The sequence below is a fragment of the Fukomys damarensis genome, unplaced genomic scaffold (assembly GCF_012274545.1).
Source record: "Fukomys damarensis isolate Sample0158 unplaced genomic scaffold, DMR_v1.0_HiC HiC_scaffold_25, whole genome shotgun sequence".
NCBI classification, from domain to species: domain Eukaryota; kingdom Metazoa; phylum Chordata; class Mammalia; order Rodentia; family Bathyergidae; genus Fukomys; species Fukomys damarensis.
In genome coordinates this window covers 25,039,192-25,056,767 of record NW_022900937.1, presented here as the reverse complement: position 1 = coordinate 25,056,767, position 17,576 = coordinate 25,039,192, and the positions used below count along the sequence as shown (strand labels likewise).

The 17,576-nt window shown below is 40.5% G+C and overlaps 1 protein-coding gene across 1 annotated transcript; it reads right to left on the bottom strand.

The window, feature by feature from the left end:
• Positions 1 to 786: 786 nt before the first annotated feature.
• Tspan3 (tetraspanin 3) lies at positions 787 to 11,569 on the bottom strand. The gene is made up of 7 exons (XM_033756065.1): positions 11,552 to 11,569; positions 11,210 to 11,401; positions 10,529 to 10,603; positions 8,991 to 9,092; positions 7,825 to 7,977; positions 7,474 to 7,557; positions 787 to 1,651 (listed from the first exon to the last, which is right to left on the bottom strand). Exons 1-7 carry the CDS (start codon positions 11,567 to 11,569, stop codon positions 1,559 to 1,561), a joined length of 717 nt encoding a protein of 238 aa, XP_033611956.1. The 3' UTR covers positions 787 to 1,558.
• Positions 11,570 to 17,576: the final 6,007 nt, after the last annotated feature.

The following is a 17,576-nucleotide window of genomic DNA, read 5'->3' as shown; positions in this document are numbered from 1 at the left end:
TAACTTTTTTATGGGTTTGAAATTATTTCCAAATAAAACTGTTTTTTAAAAGACAATAGGCAATCACAGTGATTCTCAGTCACACTGTCCGTAGTAGCACTTGGATCATGTCAGCAGCCCGGCACCTGCTCCATGCCCTTCAGCTCTCCTGAACTGCAGAGATCCCACTGGGGCCTTGTCATGCTCCCTTCCGTCTGTGCTCCAAATCTGGGCTGGGTACCAGCTAGGGCAGATCTGCTTGCAGCATGGCTGCCCTTGCCTACGTATTCAGTCTACCCTGCACAGATAAGCTGAGAGTATCTGGACTTTGTCTCATCTCCAGTTTCTTTCCTCAGCCCTGCAGTTAGGCTCCAGGCACACTGAGCCTAGTCCATTTCATGCCTTTAGGTACCCTTCTCCCAAAATGCCTGTGCAGCCTCTAGGCCCAGAGTCTCAAGGAAGCCTCAAAGGCTCCAGGCACCCTGTTCCCCTTTTCCGATCACTGAAATGTATGAAAATCACCTGTTTCTGCACATCTCCCAGGTCAGGACTTCAAACTTCCTGAGGGAAGGACAGCTTCTCACTGTGTCCCCTGGTCTGGCACAGAGTGGTTCCATTATTTGTAAATATGCTAGACTGGAAAGCATCATGGGTGTTTCGAATACCAAGGCCTTTAGAATTTGGCAACAACAAAAACAGAATTTGGCAACAGATATAATGAAAACACAGGCAAATCAGACAGCACTAACATTTGAAACATTACACTGCAACTTTGGAATTGAAAAATTCCCCAAATAATTAAAACTGTTGAGGGCTGATACAGTTTATTGAATTAGGATTTTCTATTTACAACTGAGATCATGTCTACATACTATTCTGCTAGTCTACATGGGTACATTACCTCTAACAAGCTGAAGACTTATGATAGTGGGCTCAGTCACACACACATTCTCTCACTGTTTTAAAACAGTGGCGCATACATTATACTCCTCCTATGAAGCCAGTTTTGATTAAAACCACTAGTTTCAAACATCAGTCTCATTCTGAAGATGAAGGAAGATACACTCTATGTGATCTAAAACCTATCTTAGCCATTTTGTACAGTTGCTACCTTATTGGACTACAGTATATATTTGTAAAGGACACTGATGAGGGGCACCATCTGGTGTTCATTTTACCAGACAGCTGGCTTCCTCTCCTACCCCCACAGCCTCTGGGCAAGAGTTCTCCACTGTGAAGACGGAAAGGACCCAGTGATCCCACAGCAGAGTCCTGTCACTACTTGGAAGTGACAGAAGCACGCCTCTGCCTTTCTTTATCCTACCACACTATGCAACTTGCAAATGATTCTGAAATGAGTCGAATGCCAAACTTAAAACCCAGGGGCGTGGAGAGTCGGCTAGAACCAGGAAAGAAAGCCATGGGTGGGGAGGTAAGTGAGTGGGTATGAAAAGCCAAGCTGCTCTGCCCAACACCAGCATTCATGCGCTTCAACTAGAGAACTCGGAGCCAGCACAGCAGACCTGCTCAGTCCACCTCCAAGCCATGTGAGACCGAGAGAGCTCAGGCTGGGCCTCTGCTAGGCGTAGGTGCCCCCAGTGATGAGGAGCTCGTAGGCAGGGTCTCTACTCCTCCTGCACAGCACGATGCAGGCGCACAGCATACCCAGCAGCTGCAGAGAGAGAACAAGAAAGGCTGAAAGTCCCTTTAGGATGAGTGTCCTGAAATCATCAAAAATTAGTAATAGCAAAAGGAAGATTTTGATGAATATGATATTCTTTAAGTACTAAACATCAGCTTCCTTGTTTCATACCTAGGAACTCGGTGAGGCTGAGTCAAGGCCCTTACTGCCTCCCCACCAACCCAGTGCCATCTAACACAGCAACTACAGTGATGGGACTTTCTGTGTGTGCCCTGTCCCCCAGCACGGCAGCCACCAGCCACAAGGAGCAACTCAACACTTGACTTGAAACCAGCTAGCATTGCTAAGGAGTTACAGTTTAATTTTCAGTTAAATTACACACACGTAGGCAGGGGCTTCCACACTGGACAGCAAAGGCTTAGGGAGGGAATGACCAAGACAACGTGTACAATATCTCCATCTCGGGGGGACAACAGGCTTTGCGACCATCTCACCACTCAATACCCCAACAGCCCCATGCTGGAAGACCACTCCTGATGCCAAAAATGTAATCTGTTTTTACTTCTTTCACATTTCCTATTTTTAAAATCCAGTTTGATTCTGTGGCATTAGATACATATTATGTATTGTTAAAGGTCACTCTTCCTTATTTTATTTTCATAAACCCTAATCCTTCTGAGGTAGCATAATGAAGCAGTAATACAGTCAGTCATGTCCTACTACTTTACATAAGCAAAAGGGTTAAGCTGGATTAAGGAGAAAATGATTCTAGAATTTTTGACCCAGCTTCTCACAAAATACTATAAATGCTAACTGAAGGACTAAATAAATGTGACCCTGCTGTTCCCACCCCTCGCCGACAGTGAAGACCTGAGTTACATGCAGGGTCCCTGACGTACAGGATCAATGTAATCTCAATGAAATGTACCTGGTCCATCAGACTCTTTGAGCCCAAGGTATAAGGTCACTAAGGAGTGCAGATAAGGCGGACATCCTCACCCACCACGGCTCACAGCTGCACACTTGGGTCCAGCCCTTCTGTGAGCCTGGACTCTACCGCTCAGAACATGGACCTACTTGCTATCAACTCCATGGCTCCACTGTACTAGTGCAAGCCTGTTAGCGATGTGGGAGAGCAGATACGGTGGAGAACTGACTCAGCAGCTGAAACCGATTCTTGAGCCAGACATAGTGTCTAATTCCTGGTATGTTTCTGTCACCGTCCATCTTAGCAGTCTTCAGCTATAAAATCAAACACAACTGGCTCCCAGGCAATAGTAAATTGGGTGGGGGGAGCTAAACTCAGAAATTACTGATTTGCTAGGAGAAAAATCTCTCACACTCCCTCTCTACATTATTTTCAGCAAGTTCACTTCTGCTGGACAGTCAGCACTCTCAGAAAAAAGTCTGAAGGAAGTTTCACTTCTTTCCTCATTGATTGCAATTAAGTCAACTTGTGTTGATTTAAAAATAATTTTAAAAAGCATGATAAAACTCTTTACGCCAGGCATGGTTAGCCCATGACTGCAGTCATGGTACCCTGGGAGGCTAAGATAGGACAATTCTAGTTCCAGCCCAGACTGGGCAACACAGTGAGACCCTATCTCAAAGTAACAAACAAACAAACAAACAAACAAACCAAGCAAGCAGGCTGGGGATGTAGCTCAGTGTGAACTCCCTGTGTTCAATCTCCAGTCTGTCTCTGTCTCTCTGTCTCTTCCTCTCACACACACATACAAAGCACACATGTAAATATGCTTGGGAATAAGTCTAAGAACAGCAAGCTCTGCATCAAAACTTGTTATTCTCATTATTAAGATCATAGGCCCATTTCCAAAGCCTTGCTATACTGAAATTTCATCGATTATTTAAAATTTCCAACAGTAGACTTGGAAAATACTATATGAATAGTTTAGCACCAATGTTATTTCTTCCAATGATAACTTGATAACTTCCTTGCAATATTTAAGTCCTGGGAACTAATCTACCTAACCATATAAAATACCAGCAACTGCAAAGAAAAAAAAAAAGAAAAAAAAGAAAAAGAAAAAGAAAAGAAAAACCTTACCAAATACCTAAGAGAACGGTAATTTTAAAAACTGACTGCCAAAGTAAAATGTCTTGTGACATTCTAGGCAGGTAGGGGTGTGAAGAACTAAGAAAAAGAAAGAAAAGAAAAACCTTACCAAATACCTAAGAGAACGGTAATTTTAAAAACTGACTGCCAAAGTAAAATGTCTTGTGACATTCTAGGCAGGTAGGGGTGTGAAGAACTAGGAACTCCTTTTTTATTTTGTTTTGTTTTTTACTGGGGATCAAACTCAGGATGTTGCGCCTGCGAGGGAGGCGGCGGCACCACTGAGCTAAAGGTATTCTTATACAAGAGTAAGAATTCTTTCACGTTGGTGAAACTCTGGAGAAAAGTTTGGAACTATTTGTCAAAATTCACTGATATGTTCCAACCCTTGGTTCATGACATAGAGACCATGAACATGCTCAAGAGAAGATATTCACTACTTGTTTCTTTGTAACAGCAAGACTTACACACCCGGGATTTACCTTACATAAATGCCCATTATATCCATAAAACAGAATATACAGCCCTGAGATAAACAAAGTAATCTATATATAAAAGATACTAATTTGTTTTTAAGAAGCAAAGTATAAATAATATGATCCTATTTATACAACACTTTGAAATGACAAATTTTTAACACTAGAGGTATGATTATCAGTAGTCGGGGTGAGGGGAAGAAGGTGGTACAGCTGTTAAGATTAATGGGGGTGGGCTGGGGATTTAGCTCAGTGGTTCCACTGCCTGCCTTGCAAGTGTTAGGACCCGAGTTCAATCCCCAGTAACCCCCCCAAAAAAAAAAGATTAATGGGGGAAACCCATCAGGTAGGAAGCACTCAGTACCTGCACAGCAATGCATTCAGGAGCCCACACCAGCCACAAGCTGTTCAGAAGCAGACTCGTGGATGACCAATGGCTCACAGCCTTGCTAAACTGCCACTGGGGGAGAGCAAGCAAAGCAGGTGAGGGTGCTCTATTATTTCCTATGACTGCACCCTACAATCTTTTCTGCTTAAAAAAAAAATCGATGTATGTTTGCAGTAAGTACTGACTGCTTCTGGCAAGATACATGGAAACTGACAGCACTGCCTCTACAGAGGGAATTGGGGTCCAGACAGAGGGAGGCTGGAACCTTTAAATATAAAATGTCTAACTAGTCATTTGATAATCTAAGAGGCTGGCTTTTTGCAGAGAAGTGAAACAGCTTGTTTAATAATGTAGTTTCTCTTGTATTCAAAAATCCTGTTGTAATAGTTAACTAGTATTCTTCAGGGTATTTTTTCTTGATCATTTTGGTCCTACCCAAACCTAGACTGTTCAACTAGACTACAACAAGGATCAGCCAATGTTTTCTTAAAATACTTTGTTCCTAAATATTTTAGGCTTTGCAAGCCAGAAGACAAGAATCAGTCTCTGCTTCAACCACTCTTCCATTTTATCTCATTTTGTCCAGCTCAAGTGTCAATTGTGAGGATTCCTAAAAGAATTTAGAAATCCAATCTTTTGAGAACCTGAATTCTTAGATCTGTAATTGGAGACAGAGTACAATGGAATGGAAGGTTCAAGCTTTAGTCTCACCACTCTCTATGTGATGGTCATAGTCATATTGTCCTAATTTTTATGGCAAAACAAAGGGGGAATTGCTAAGTGTTCTTTCTAGCTCTAAATTCTGTGTTGGGATTGGCGTATAAGCACAAAAACTTACTAATATTTTAGTTATCTCTGCCTTTGTTCTGTTTTTCCATACCCAGGGCACAATCTGTATCAGACTTTGAGTACCAAAAGCTTAGAACATTTACTAGCACTCTTAACATACAAAATTCTTTTACCATTTTAAATGCATGTTTTTTCCCTTAAAAAATCAAAAATTTTCACTTTCAAAACCACTAGGTTTTGAGCCTGTGAAAGCTCCAAATCCCTGCCTTGGCCTTGCTAAACTGAAAATATCTAATCTCTACCAGCTATTACTTAAATCAGGGTGATTTAAGCATAAAACGTACATGGCAAATACACTCAATCAGGAAACTAGTTAAAATATTTATTAGCTCCCACTGAAAAATATTTAATGAAGAAATATGTGGGTGGCTAATAAGCTTAACGAGATGAGGAACACGGCTAAAGTAGCGCTTTTCATCAGTCTTTTGCATACTTACTGCATATTTCACAAGCATAAGCACCAGACAGTCCCAAAGCTTTTTTGCTGCATGGTAATATGTGTAGCTTTCTTACCAAACCATCATTAAGACTGTCCCTCACACTAAGATTCCACTTGGAAAAAGAGACTTCCCTCTCATTTCATTATTTTTAGCTAAATAAATGTGTTTGCATGGACAATCAAAATATGAAATACACCCCTGCTGATCAAGTTACTGCTACATTGAAGCATAAAGTGAATGTTTAGAAGGGCAGAGACCACACCAAGTACAGGGCGAGACCATTTAATGAATCATTTCTGGGCTGTTTGAATACCAGCAAAGTAAACAAGCACCCTTTGCCTTTTCACAGACACTGCCCATTAAATATACTAGCTTCTGTTTACAAGGAGCAGGCAATGAAAGCAACTTTTAACTTAACCTTTACACCAGCAATTACACTGGTTTTAATCTAACAACTGAAAAGCTGCTCTTTCTTAAAATACATTATTTATGCCTGAAGCCTATGTCAGGAAGTACAAGAATATTATGAAAACTAGATTTGATGCCAAATATTTTCAAGTATTTGGCTATTCTCAGCTGTAAGACTCCTCTAAGACATTCCCCTAAGAGATATGGTATGCACCCGAGAAGCTAGGAGTGTGGGTAGACTTGCTGGGTGGGAAAGTGGCTGCCTATTATCTATCTTTATGTGCAGTGACGGAAAGGTATGTAGTTTTTTTGCAGGGAAGGAGGGCTGGAAGCAGATAAAGTGAGAGAAAATTAAACAATTACCAGTTAATTTGCAGTAACTATTCTTAGGGTAGAAAAAGACTTTTCAATGGTAGGAGTTGGAAAAAGAGGTTTCCTCGGGTACCAACAATGGCAATGTGCCAAGTGATATCAAGGACTTCTGGGTGGCTGTCAGTCTAAAAGAACTGTCTATAAATACAGAAGAGGCTAGAACTTGTTTTAATGGGAGATCTTTTCTGTAAAGCAATATAGCTGTTTCTTTTAGAATAAGAGTTCTTGATTTAGGGCAAATGTATACTAAAACTCTTAAGCAGCTGGATGCAGTGCTGTGTACCCACTGATTGCCTCAGTTACTGGGGAGGCCCAGGAGTTTCAGACCAGTCTAGGCAGCGGAGTGAAACACTGTCTCTCTCAAATAAGCAATCAATGAACCAGTTAATAAACCCTCAATGACAAGGAGAAATAATATACTACCCTGGACAACATCCTGTCTCAGACTCTCAAGAACAAGAAATTGTGTACTAAAAGGCTGAAATAAACCTTTCCATTTCCAAGCTGAAATAAAGCAGTGTTTTAAAAATTCTGTGATGTTCTATTAAGATAACTCCCAAGAATATTTGACAACAGTTTATATTTTGAACAGGTCATTCACTTTATCAAGGCAAGAAAGTAAGGCAAAGAAAGACCACTCTCCAATGTAGTCCCTCCCCAGGCCACATCTCTAGATTATTTAGATCATCTGGTTCTAGGCCTAAGTCAAGGGGCTGGTACCACAATCACTTCTAAGTTCCCAATACACACCCAGATTCACTCTCCTTAGTGACTGTACCCATTCAGGCTGACACCTGAAGCCAGCTAATAGTGACACCAGCTCACAGGCCAGCTATGCGTACCTGGATGGCTGCGAAGGCCAGTGCCGCCCAGATGACATGCATCATGATCTCCTGTAGCTTCTTTACAACAAGAGCCTCACACCCCTGCAACACAATCAAGTCACCATCATCAGGAGTCATTTTTGAAAGTGAAACCTGAAGTCACAGATTACTATCCACTGGCAGAAATGGAAACAAAAGAAACTCAAACAGGGAAAAGAAAGTATGTGATTAGAGCAAGAAAGTGATTAGAGCAACCTAATATGTTAAAATAAAATGGCACTAAAGAAGAGCAAGGAGGTAGAAAGAAGTTTCGGTTAGGATGGAAGACAGTGAACATCAGGAGGGACTCCAGTCTCCGACATGGCTCACCTCGGCGTAGAGGTCAGAGGGGTTGGCCAGGCTGCCGTTACAGTTGCTTGCAGTCTCTCTGCAGCAGCTAAGAGGGACACTCTGGTTTTTGGTTTCTTTGAACCAATCTGTGTTTTCCCAGTCTGAGTAGTTATGAATTCCACAACAGTGCAGCTAGAGGAGAAAGCAGACATTACTCCTTACCAAACACATATGTTTGGCTTCAGCTGTAGCTTTCTACTCACTAAAGAGCTTTAAAATCGATAGCTACTTGAGACTGGCACTGTCCAGCTGTACTTTCTGCAGTGAAGGAAATGCTGTGTTTACAGGGAGAGACCTCTGAATGAATCATTTCTGGGCTGTTTGAATATCACAAAGATAATCAGCAGATAGGTCCCTCATAGTAACCATACCCACAGGGGCTAGCTCGAGCACTCACAGTGTGGCTGGTGTGACTAAAGGACCAAGGTTTTCATTTTAATTTAAACACTCACACAAGCTCCACATGAAAAGTACATTCCCCATAAGAGGGACTTTCTAGCCAAGGAAAATCTTCCTATTTGTACTTGGAACATCTGTCTGGTTCTGAGTTATGTATTTCCAGTGACAAAGTGTTTAAAGTATTTCATCTGAAATGTCTAAGAGATGCTTTAGGATAGTAAGACAAAAATATGTCCAGGTAACTGAAGAAATAAGACTGATAAAAAGTTGGCAATTTTTGAGGCAGAGTTATTGGTGCAAAAATCTATCATAAGCATAGAATTCTGCTTTTGTATGTGTTTCAAAATACACACACACAAACAGATTTTTTTTTTCACGTTTTACACTTTTGTGTCCTTTCTGACCTAGTATTCTACAGGTACATGTGAACCTCTCAGCTCTCTTAGAATCCACCTGGACTCCCACTTTCCTGTGATGCATACCTCCCTTCCATGTCACCTGTCTAGTTAATTATTTTGGTGGGGACAGTCAGATAATTTTAAAAAGTCTAAGATGTCTCCTAATTGCTTTGACTAGGTGACAAACAATAGAACAAACTTTAAGAGTTAAGATGGGGGCAAAAGATCAGAAACATCTTGAGGCTCCTCACAGCTATGAAGGCACATGGCCCAGTGGCACAGTAGCAGTACATTTCACAATGCCCCAAGTGAGTGGCCCTCACACACCCTGATCTCAAGCAGGCTTACCTGCCTTTGCACATAGTCAATAGCCCGGCTGGCAGCATCGGGGCTGGTTCCATTGTAAGTCTTATACACTTTCTGAATGCTGCGGTCAACCTCATTTTCCACCTGAACCAAAACAAAGAAATCAGTCCTTCTAAAATACTGTTAAAAGGAGCATGAGTCAAAAGTTAATGCCTATATGGCTGTTTCAAGTTGCCAGAGCTCTCTGAATTTTTTTTTTTAAAGAGGATGGGGGTTGTTTCCCTCCTACCTCTGTACAGATTCAAACAGAAAGGAGAAAGTTCAGACAGTCTATCACTGAGATGAAAAATACTTAAAGATGGCATGCAAGCTGGGAGGCTAATAATCTGTTCAGGAGAGAGAGAGAGAGCAACTGAGCACTAGGACAGATGTTCTAAATTGTAGAAGGATGCCTTCCTTGCGCAAATAAATCTTCAGTGTGTCCCAGAAGACCCACTTACTTTTTTTTTCCTAAGGGATGTAAAAGTCAAATGACTATGAAGCCTTACCATTTTCAGAACAAATACCAACAGCACTTCTATTTTACTTAATGTTTGGACTTGGCCAAATACACAAAGGTAATCAGCAGATAAAAATAAGTCTTTAGCAGCACTTTGTGGGAAAGCAGCTGCTCAGTGTGTGTTACACAGGTGGCAGGAAACAAACTTCCTATTGCCCATTACAAGCGCAGTGAGCAAGCATCATTTACTTAAGTCTGCTTGTACCAGGTTCTCCTACTGGTCTCTAAACCAACCAAATAGACCTATTTGGTAATTAAAACAGTGATGTGATGAGACTATTTGTCTGATAACCAAGTCATTGGTAAGGATATTTTGGGGAGGAACACAGTTGCATACTCCCTTCCTTCTCTAGCAACATTATCCACTTGGCATAGCATGCCTTTGACTTTAAACCCTAAATTACCAGAATTAATTTAAAATAGCCTGTTTAGTCATAGGTACTATACATGGAAAGCAAAGGCAAAATACAAAAGGAAGGAAAAAGAGAGGGAATGACTAGGAAAAGGGAAAGGGAAGCAGAAAAGAAGTGCCAACAGCAGCTGCCTCTGTACTCCAGTCAGCAGCACAGCCTGGCCCTCAGGAGGGGTGGCAGGGAGAATCCCAACTCAACACATCTTTTCTATACAGGACCAAGGCATTTTTTTAAAAGTAGCAGTATAAAATGAAATTCTCAGAAAACAAAGTCTATATATCTCCTCCCTTCAATGCAAGACTCCACTGACAGGAAATCTGAATAAACTTCTCAGCTGATCATCTATTTATTTGCAGCTCATCCTGAGATAATTAAAAGAAAATTAAATATATCTATAATCAAGAACAATAGAACTTACACTCCGCTACATTAAATGAGATTAGCAGTCTTGATATGTAAATACTAATTAACTTTAGACATTTTGAAACATCACAACAGAAACGGAGCAAAAGAAAATGCTGGCTCTGATTAAATGAACTTGTTCTACTTTACTTGAAAAACGTACACCACCCTTTAAAGCACTATGTGAATCACAACAGACAACATACCTTTGCTCTGTAAACGTATCCCAAAACCACTACAACAACTTCTGTGACAAAAACCAGGAGCAGGATGATGACAAACTGTAAGGGAATATTGTCAAAAATTAATCAAGAGTGAAAAAAATAGTTCTAAATACTCTTGCTAAAAAAGCAATTATCAGGTCTTTTTCAAAAGAGAAGATTAACAAAAAGAATGAAGATGTGTTAAGTGCAAGGACCAACTCCACATGAGGAATGTAATCACTATTACTATAAACATGAACTAATAAAACAAAACAAAAAACAAAAAAACAAAAAATAAGTCATTCTAATGTCCTTAAAAACAACTTTAAAATTTTTTCAAAAAAGCAATTATCAGCCAGGCACGGTGGCGCATGCCTGTTAATCCTAGCATTTCGGAGGCTGAGACAGGTGGACTGCTGTGAGTTTGAGACCAGCCTGGGCTGCAGGTCAGTCTCAACTACATACTGATACCCTGTCTAAAAAACAAACAAACAAACAAACATAAAAACAAAAACAAAAAAAGCAATTATCAGAGACAACTGGTAGAGACTTAGCACAAGTGTTAATTATTTTCCTTTATAAGAGCTTTGGAGTCTATGGTGTTTCACGCTTAGTTCCAGAAGCCAGTGACAGAGATGAAACAGCTGCATGGGGCTGGTAAGTGGTCAGGAAGCACTGGCTTACTGTGGCAAGTCCGCAGCGGCTTTCCCGGATTGTGGCGCAGCAGCCAATAAGACCGATGATGAAAAGCAGGGCTCCGACAGCAATGATCACCACAGCAGGAATGAGCGTGTACACGTCCTCAAAGAAGTGGTCGTAGTCGTCGTAGGTGATGAAGACGTAAGCACCCACGTAGCACAAAATGCCAGCTGCCCCCTGTCAAAAACCAAAGTCTGAGTACTGTACAATATAACAATACAAAACTGTCATACCCACAGGGGCCAAATAATCTCTCACTTCTCTACTCCAAGCACCTAGCAAGTACCAATCAAATCTGACTGAGTTCACCTCACCTTATCTCTTCACTTGAAACTGTCCTGCCATCTCTATCACATGTATCTTCTCTTCAGTCCAAAGTTTAAACACACGTACAGACACACCCAATATGGTTTCACTGTGCTGCCTGGACTGGCCTTGAACTGTTGGGCTCAGGCTAGGACTACAGGTGTGCACCACTGCTCCCAGCCCTACAGTTGTTTGTTTACTCTTCAAACTCAACTTGGTAGCTTAATCCAGCTTACTGAGTTTTGATGGTTATCACATCTGGGATACCATCAGTTCATAAATGGTACTCCATCATAAAAATAAATGCTGCACTTACAGTGATTCATGTCTGTCCCATGACCTTGACACACTGGCTTTTGGGGCATGTTACTATAGGGGGAAGGTGAGCAAGGAAGAGAGAAGAAACAAAGTAGTTATGATGCATTTATTACAAATACACGTGAACAATGAATACCCTCTTACTAAACACTATTTTTTCTTGACTACATATGTATATACATATAAACATAATACGCTTTGCTAAAGTAATCAGTCCTCGGGTTGAACCAGAAGAAATCTTCAATCTGAATTAATCAAACTGTGCCTAGTCTGTTTTCCCTAATTATTCATCCTTTCGTTTTATTTTATTTTGGTACCGGGGATAGAACTCAGGACCTTGCACTTGTGAGGCAGATGCAGGGCCACTGAGCTAAATCCCCAGACCATCCTTTAGATTCTTAACATCTTTTATTACTCCAAAGGTGATATTTTTTAAAATGCATGAATTAAAATTAATTCTATTTCTAAGATTCTAGCAGATGAAGTTTGTTTGGTTTGTTAAGGTTGGCTTAAAACTCCTGGGTTCAAGCAATTCTCCTGCTTAGCTCCCTAAGTAGCTGGCACTAAAGGTACACAACCACTGTGCCCAGTTAGTAAATGAAGCCTACAAAATCTGAATTAAAAAAAGATAAAACTGGGGGATATATGTACTCAACAATTAACCCATTTATGCTGAAGACTGAAATTTTTAAAATTTTTGCATAAAATTAACATGTTACCTAGAAAAATTCAAGGAACAAGAATTTGACAGAGGGCCAGGGATTTAATTTAGCTCAGTGGCGGCCATCAGCCTCACAAGCGCAAGGTCCTGAGTTCATTCCCCGCTACGGGGGGGCGGGGGATTCGAAGAGAAAACATGTCATGATATTCCACTGTTACGGGTGTTCCAAAAATAGATCTCCAGGTATTGAAGGGTTATTCTGAAGCACAGGGCCTGGAAGAACTCCTAGCACTATAGAAATCAAATGATGAGTCTTCAACTTAGAGAGATTCCTGAGACTCACAGTCGCTTCAGAACAGGCGGAGGGAAATGTTTCCTGTGCTGCCCTCCACTCTGACAGAGGCCCTCATCTCAAATGGAGACTGCAGGGAAGCAGAAAACTAACAGGTATAGCCAGACTCTAACAAATTCTAAGGAAGGCTACAAGGAGTTGCTATTTTTGAGACTGCTTAGTCTCGTCTAATAGACACTAGGATGGTTTCTTTTCCCAGGCTGCAAACCAGTTAACATTTACTTCGCACAGCAGAGATGAGAATCTAAGAGAGTTCTATTTTGGCAATATAAAGAAGGAAACTGCACTAGTTACAGGTGCCAAAGTGCAAACTGCTGATATGAGACTATAAACAAAATTACTTGTAAATATAGCCTGTTTCCTGAATTGAAGACAACTTCTAAATGTTCTTTCAATGAAATCTGTATATGATGCTTTTATCTTCAGCTGTGTAGTATTTATGAAATGATACCAGTCCCCCTGAAAATATAGAGCAGGCATCCTAACAGCTGAAAACCTAAAAGCAGCTCAAAGCAACTGCCTTAATGACATCCAGCTAGTGGTATGAGAACCACCCTAGGAGCAGGGACAGTGCAGTAGACAGGAGGAAGACCACAAGCAATTCCCAGTAGTGTGCGCAAGCGCACTTCAGCCCCTCAGAGTTTTAAGTAGAATTGTGTCTGGGGATTTGGCTCAGTGGTTCCACTGCCTGCCTTGCAAGCACAAGGGCCTAAGTTTGATCCCCGGTACCACAAAAACAAAACAAAACAAAACAAAAACACAACCGCTAGAACTTGTGGCTACCAGAAAAGCTGAATAGAAGGTGAAAGTGTTAAATCCGCCTATTGAAGGGCTGTGATGGGACCTGAATCTATCAAAAGATCTAGGCTTAGGCCGCCAGCCACACAGCTGCAGAGAATTGCAACAGGAGAGGAGACAGAATGAGAACCTGGGCAGTGCAGCTGAATGCTGTAGTCACTGCCGGGAATCTGAGCCTGTAAGGAGAAGCTGAGCCAGGATGGCAGACTAAAAATATTCATCCATTTCACAAAGACATGAAAGGAGCTATAGGGGAAAGGCTGAGGGCTGAAACTACAGAAGAGTAATTTTAAAAATCATTTCCCTTGTAATATGCCAATGCTTTCAATTAAGTCACAGGATTTTAAAATTTGAGAGCCAGTGCTTTTCCATGAACCAAGCTGTTCTTCAGAAGCTATTTTTATGAACTCCAAAAGTATCCCATTTCTTTTTTTTTGATACCAGGGATCAAAGGCCCTTGCACTTGTGAGGCAGGCAGCGGAACCACTGAGCCAAATCCCCGGCCCTCACTTTATTCTTTTAGCTTTCTACATAGACACAAATGTGAAATCTCTTGGAGTAAGAAATTTCAATCTTATATAATTGCTTTTTTGATGTTTACAAACTAGTCTGGAGGAGTAATTCAAATCTTGTTTAAAAAAATAACAGGAGCTGGGCGTGTGGCACACGCCTCTAATCCCAGCACTCGGAAGGCTGAGGCAGGAGGACTGCTGTGAGTTCAAGACCAACATGAGCTACATAGTGAGTTCCAGGTCAGTCTCAACTACATAGTGAGACCCTGTCTCAACAAACCAAAAAAAAAAAGCACTAATGAAAGGAGCTAATGAAATGCTGCAATTCACAAAATTTCTAAATTCTCTTATTTTCATCAAACACAGTAAAGCTAGCTACTGGAATGTGGCAATATTAACTTGTCACAAAGTAGGAGATAGAACAGATCTGCTTCTGTCAAAAGTTCATCTATAGGGAAATTGAGAAGTGAAGGTAGAAGCACCCCACGGAGCACACACGTAGTGAAGGTGAAGAAAGAAAAACAAGTGATTTCTTGGAGTGATAATGCTGGACAGATGGACGGACGGTCATGTCTGGAGCTGGCAAGAATGAGGACGACAGGAAGAATGGGCATCACCTGGACCTTGTTCACCTAAACACAGGTGGCAGACAAGCTTGCCTGCCCATGTGAACTGCCCCTTTGGAGTCATTTTTGCTCAACCAACCAACTGATGAAGCAGAAGTGTTTGGAATTTGGGAGGGAAAAATAGCTGAAATAGACTGGGCCTAAATGGTACACCCTACACTTTATGCAAAGCAGATTTTCAAAGTGGAGGCAGAAAATGCACAGAAATCCTTCACATGTATGCATCTTTCAACATTTAATTCTGAGGTTTTTTGGTACATAAGGAGTGATCAAAATATACAGTGAATACTCCAAGTTTAAAAATGTACTACAGTAAAAGTCACACTGCCTCTGATCCCCCTCAAAACCCTTCTGCTCACCTGGAACACATCCCATTGTTGTTACCACTCTAAAGCAGATCTGCAAGTCCCTTCCTGTCTTTACAAGGTGTGATAAAAAACACAATGAATGCTGCTGCTGAGTGTGAGTATCATCCAATAAAAAGGCAGGCTCATAAAAACATAACAGTCTGTCCTCATCCACCTTATCCACCACATCTGGCAATGTGTAACCTCTAGTTCTTCCCGGAAGTCAAAGAAGTATAAAAGAGAAACATTTTAAAATGATTCAGGACATCGAAGCAGCCACAATAGCACAACTAAAGACAGTCATGAAAGAGAACCTCCAGAACTGCTTCAGAAAGTGGGATGAATGATGGGTAAGTGTGTTCGAAGTGAGGGGGAGGATTTTGATAGTGATTATGGCAATATGTCTTTCATTGTAATAAAATTTTTAAATAGCTGGTCTTTGTAGCACACACACGCGCATGCCTGAAATCCCAGCATTTGGGAGCCTGAAGCAGGAGGTTTGCCGAAAGTTCAAGGCTGGCCTAACCTATGCAGCAAGAGCATGGCTCAAATAAATTTTTAAAATTTAAATATTCATTTTTTATCATGCCGGTAGTTTGACTAGTTTATATACCTAACTGCTCTCCAAGGAATCACTGATAATGCTATACAGTGCACTTCTGAAAGCTTCCCCAATTTCTATCCCTATACTATTACAAGTATCTTGAAAATCTTAAATCTTTTATATGCTTAATATTGTCTAGTCTAGTTTTATCTTGCTTCAACTCTGATAAAAGTTCATGTCACTAAACACTTTTTTCTTAGCTACCACCTGCTGCACATTTCATTTACTCTATTAACTTTGAAGAAAAACTTTCAGAAATTAAAGCTACTCTATCAAAAACTTCTGGGCCAGGGATTTATCTCAGTGGTTCTGCTACCTGCCTCACAAATGCAAGGTCCTGAGTTCAATCCCCGGTACCAAAAAAACAAAACAAAACAAAAAAACAAAAAAAACAAAAACTTCTGAAGCTATTAAAATAATGACATCATTTCCTACCTAAAAACTAGTCAATAAGAGCCAGGCAGTATTCAAAGAAACGTGAGGGTACAGACAGAAGGGCCTCAGACTGGAGGGAGCAGGTAAACAGAGAATCACCTCTGGAGAAGCAATCCATATTGGCTCTAGATTACATTTTTAAGCTTATTAATTCCACCCCCAGGAATCTATCCGTAGATTCCTAAAAATGTCAGATGGAAACAAGAGTTGTGTAGAGTGTATGTCCAATCACACCAAAATTATAACAGTAAACACAAAAGAAAAAGTCCTAGACAGAGGTATGCTTGCATTATAGCCCTGAAATATTCTGATAAAACATTACTTAGTACAGAATGTTTGTGGTATGCTAAGGGAACAACACATGTATACAGAAAGAAATTTTTAAAAACCCAAAGTGCTAATACTGGTTTCTCCGGGGGGTAGAATTATGGATATTAAGTTCTTTTAAAAAATACCTTTTAGTATCTTCCTAAATACATGTGTGTGCATATATATTATATAATCATAAAAATATTTTCAATTGGTTGAAACTGAGATTGCTTTTTTCAAATGAATGACTTCCTAGACCTGTCCTTAACTACCCACATAAAATAAGCACCTCCTAGATCCAAATATTTTAGGCACCTGTCAGTCTACCATTTACCACTTTTCCTTAGTCTATGTGGCCTTGATTCATTCATTTCTTTCTAACATAATTCTGATTCTTTCAGTACATATTATCTTTCTTCATAAATATCACCAAAGAAAGTGCAAGGTCCCAAGTTTGATCCATGGTACCTAAATAAATATCACCAAAAGGACAGGGTATTATTTCCAATAAGCCACTTTTGCCATCAATGCCACTGCCATCATTGTCCTTACTCTTAAATAAGAAATATTTTAATCCTTTTAAACTATTATTCAAATTGTGTTCTTAAGGTCATGATCCTCAACTCAGCTCTATTCTAACTTTTTCTTTATTTAGATGTTTGTCATCATTGTTTAGCTTAACCCTGCACATGCTAGGGGTCAGGTGTTAGCCCTTCACAATATGTAAGAAGGGCTTCTGAAGGGTTAACAAAGTTGTTCTGTGTAATACAATTCATACCCACAAGCTGAAAGAATCAAGAGCTCAGGTGGCAGTGAAACTGGAGATCAACCAATTGCCAGAGACAAATTATTTTAACATCTAAACTAGCTACTTTCAGACTTGCAGTGTTTCGGGGTCACGTGAAAAATATGAATTTAAACATAATTTTCTTTGAGACTTTTGGTTGTCCTACCCTACCTGAACCTTTGTTACCCTATCCTACTCAACTGCAGTGGACTTAGCCATCATTACAGGATCCTGGGATGCTTAAGTTTTCTATCAGAGTTTGTCCTGGCTTTGGCTACGTGTTTAATCAGTAGCAGC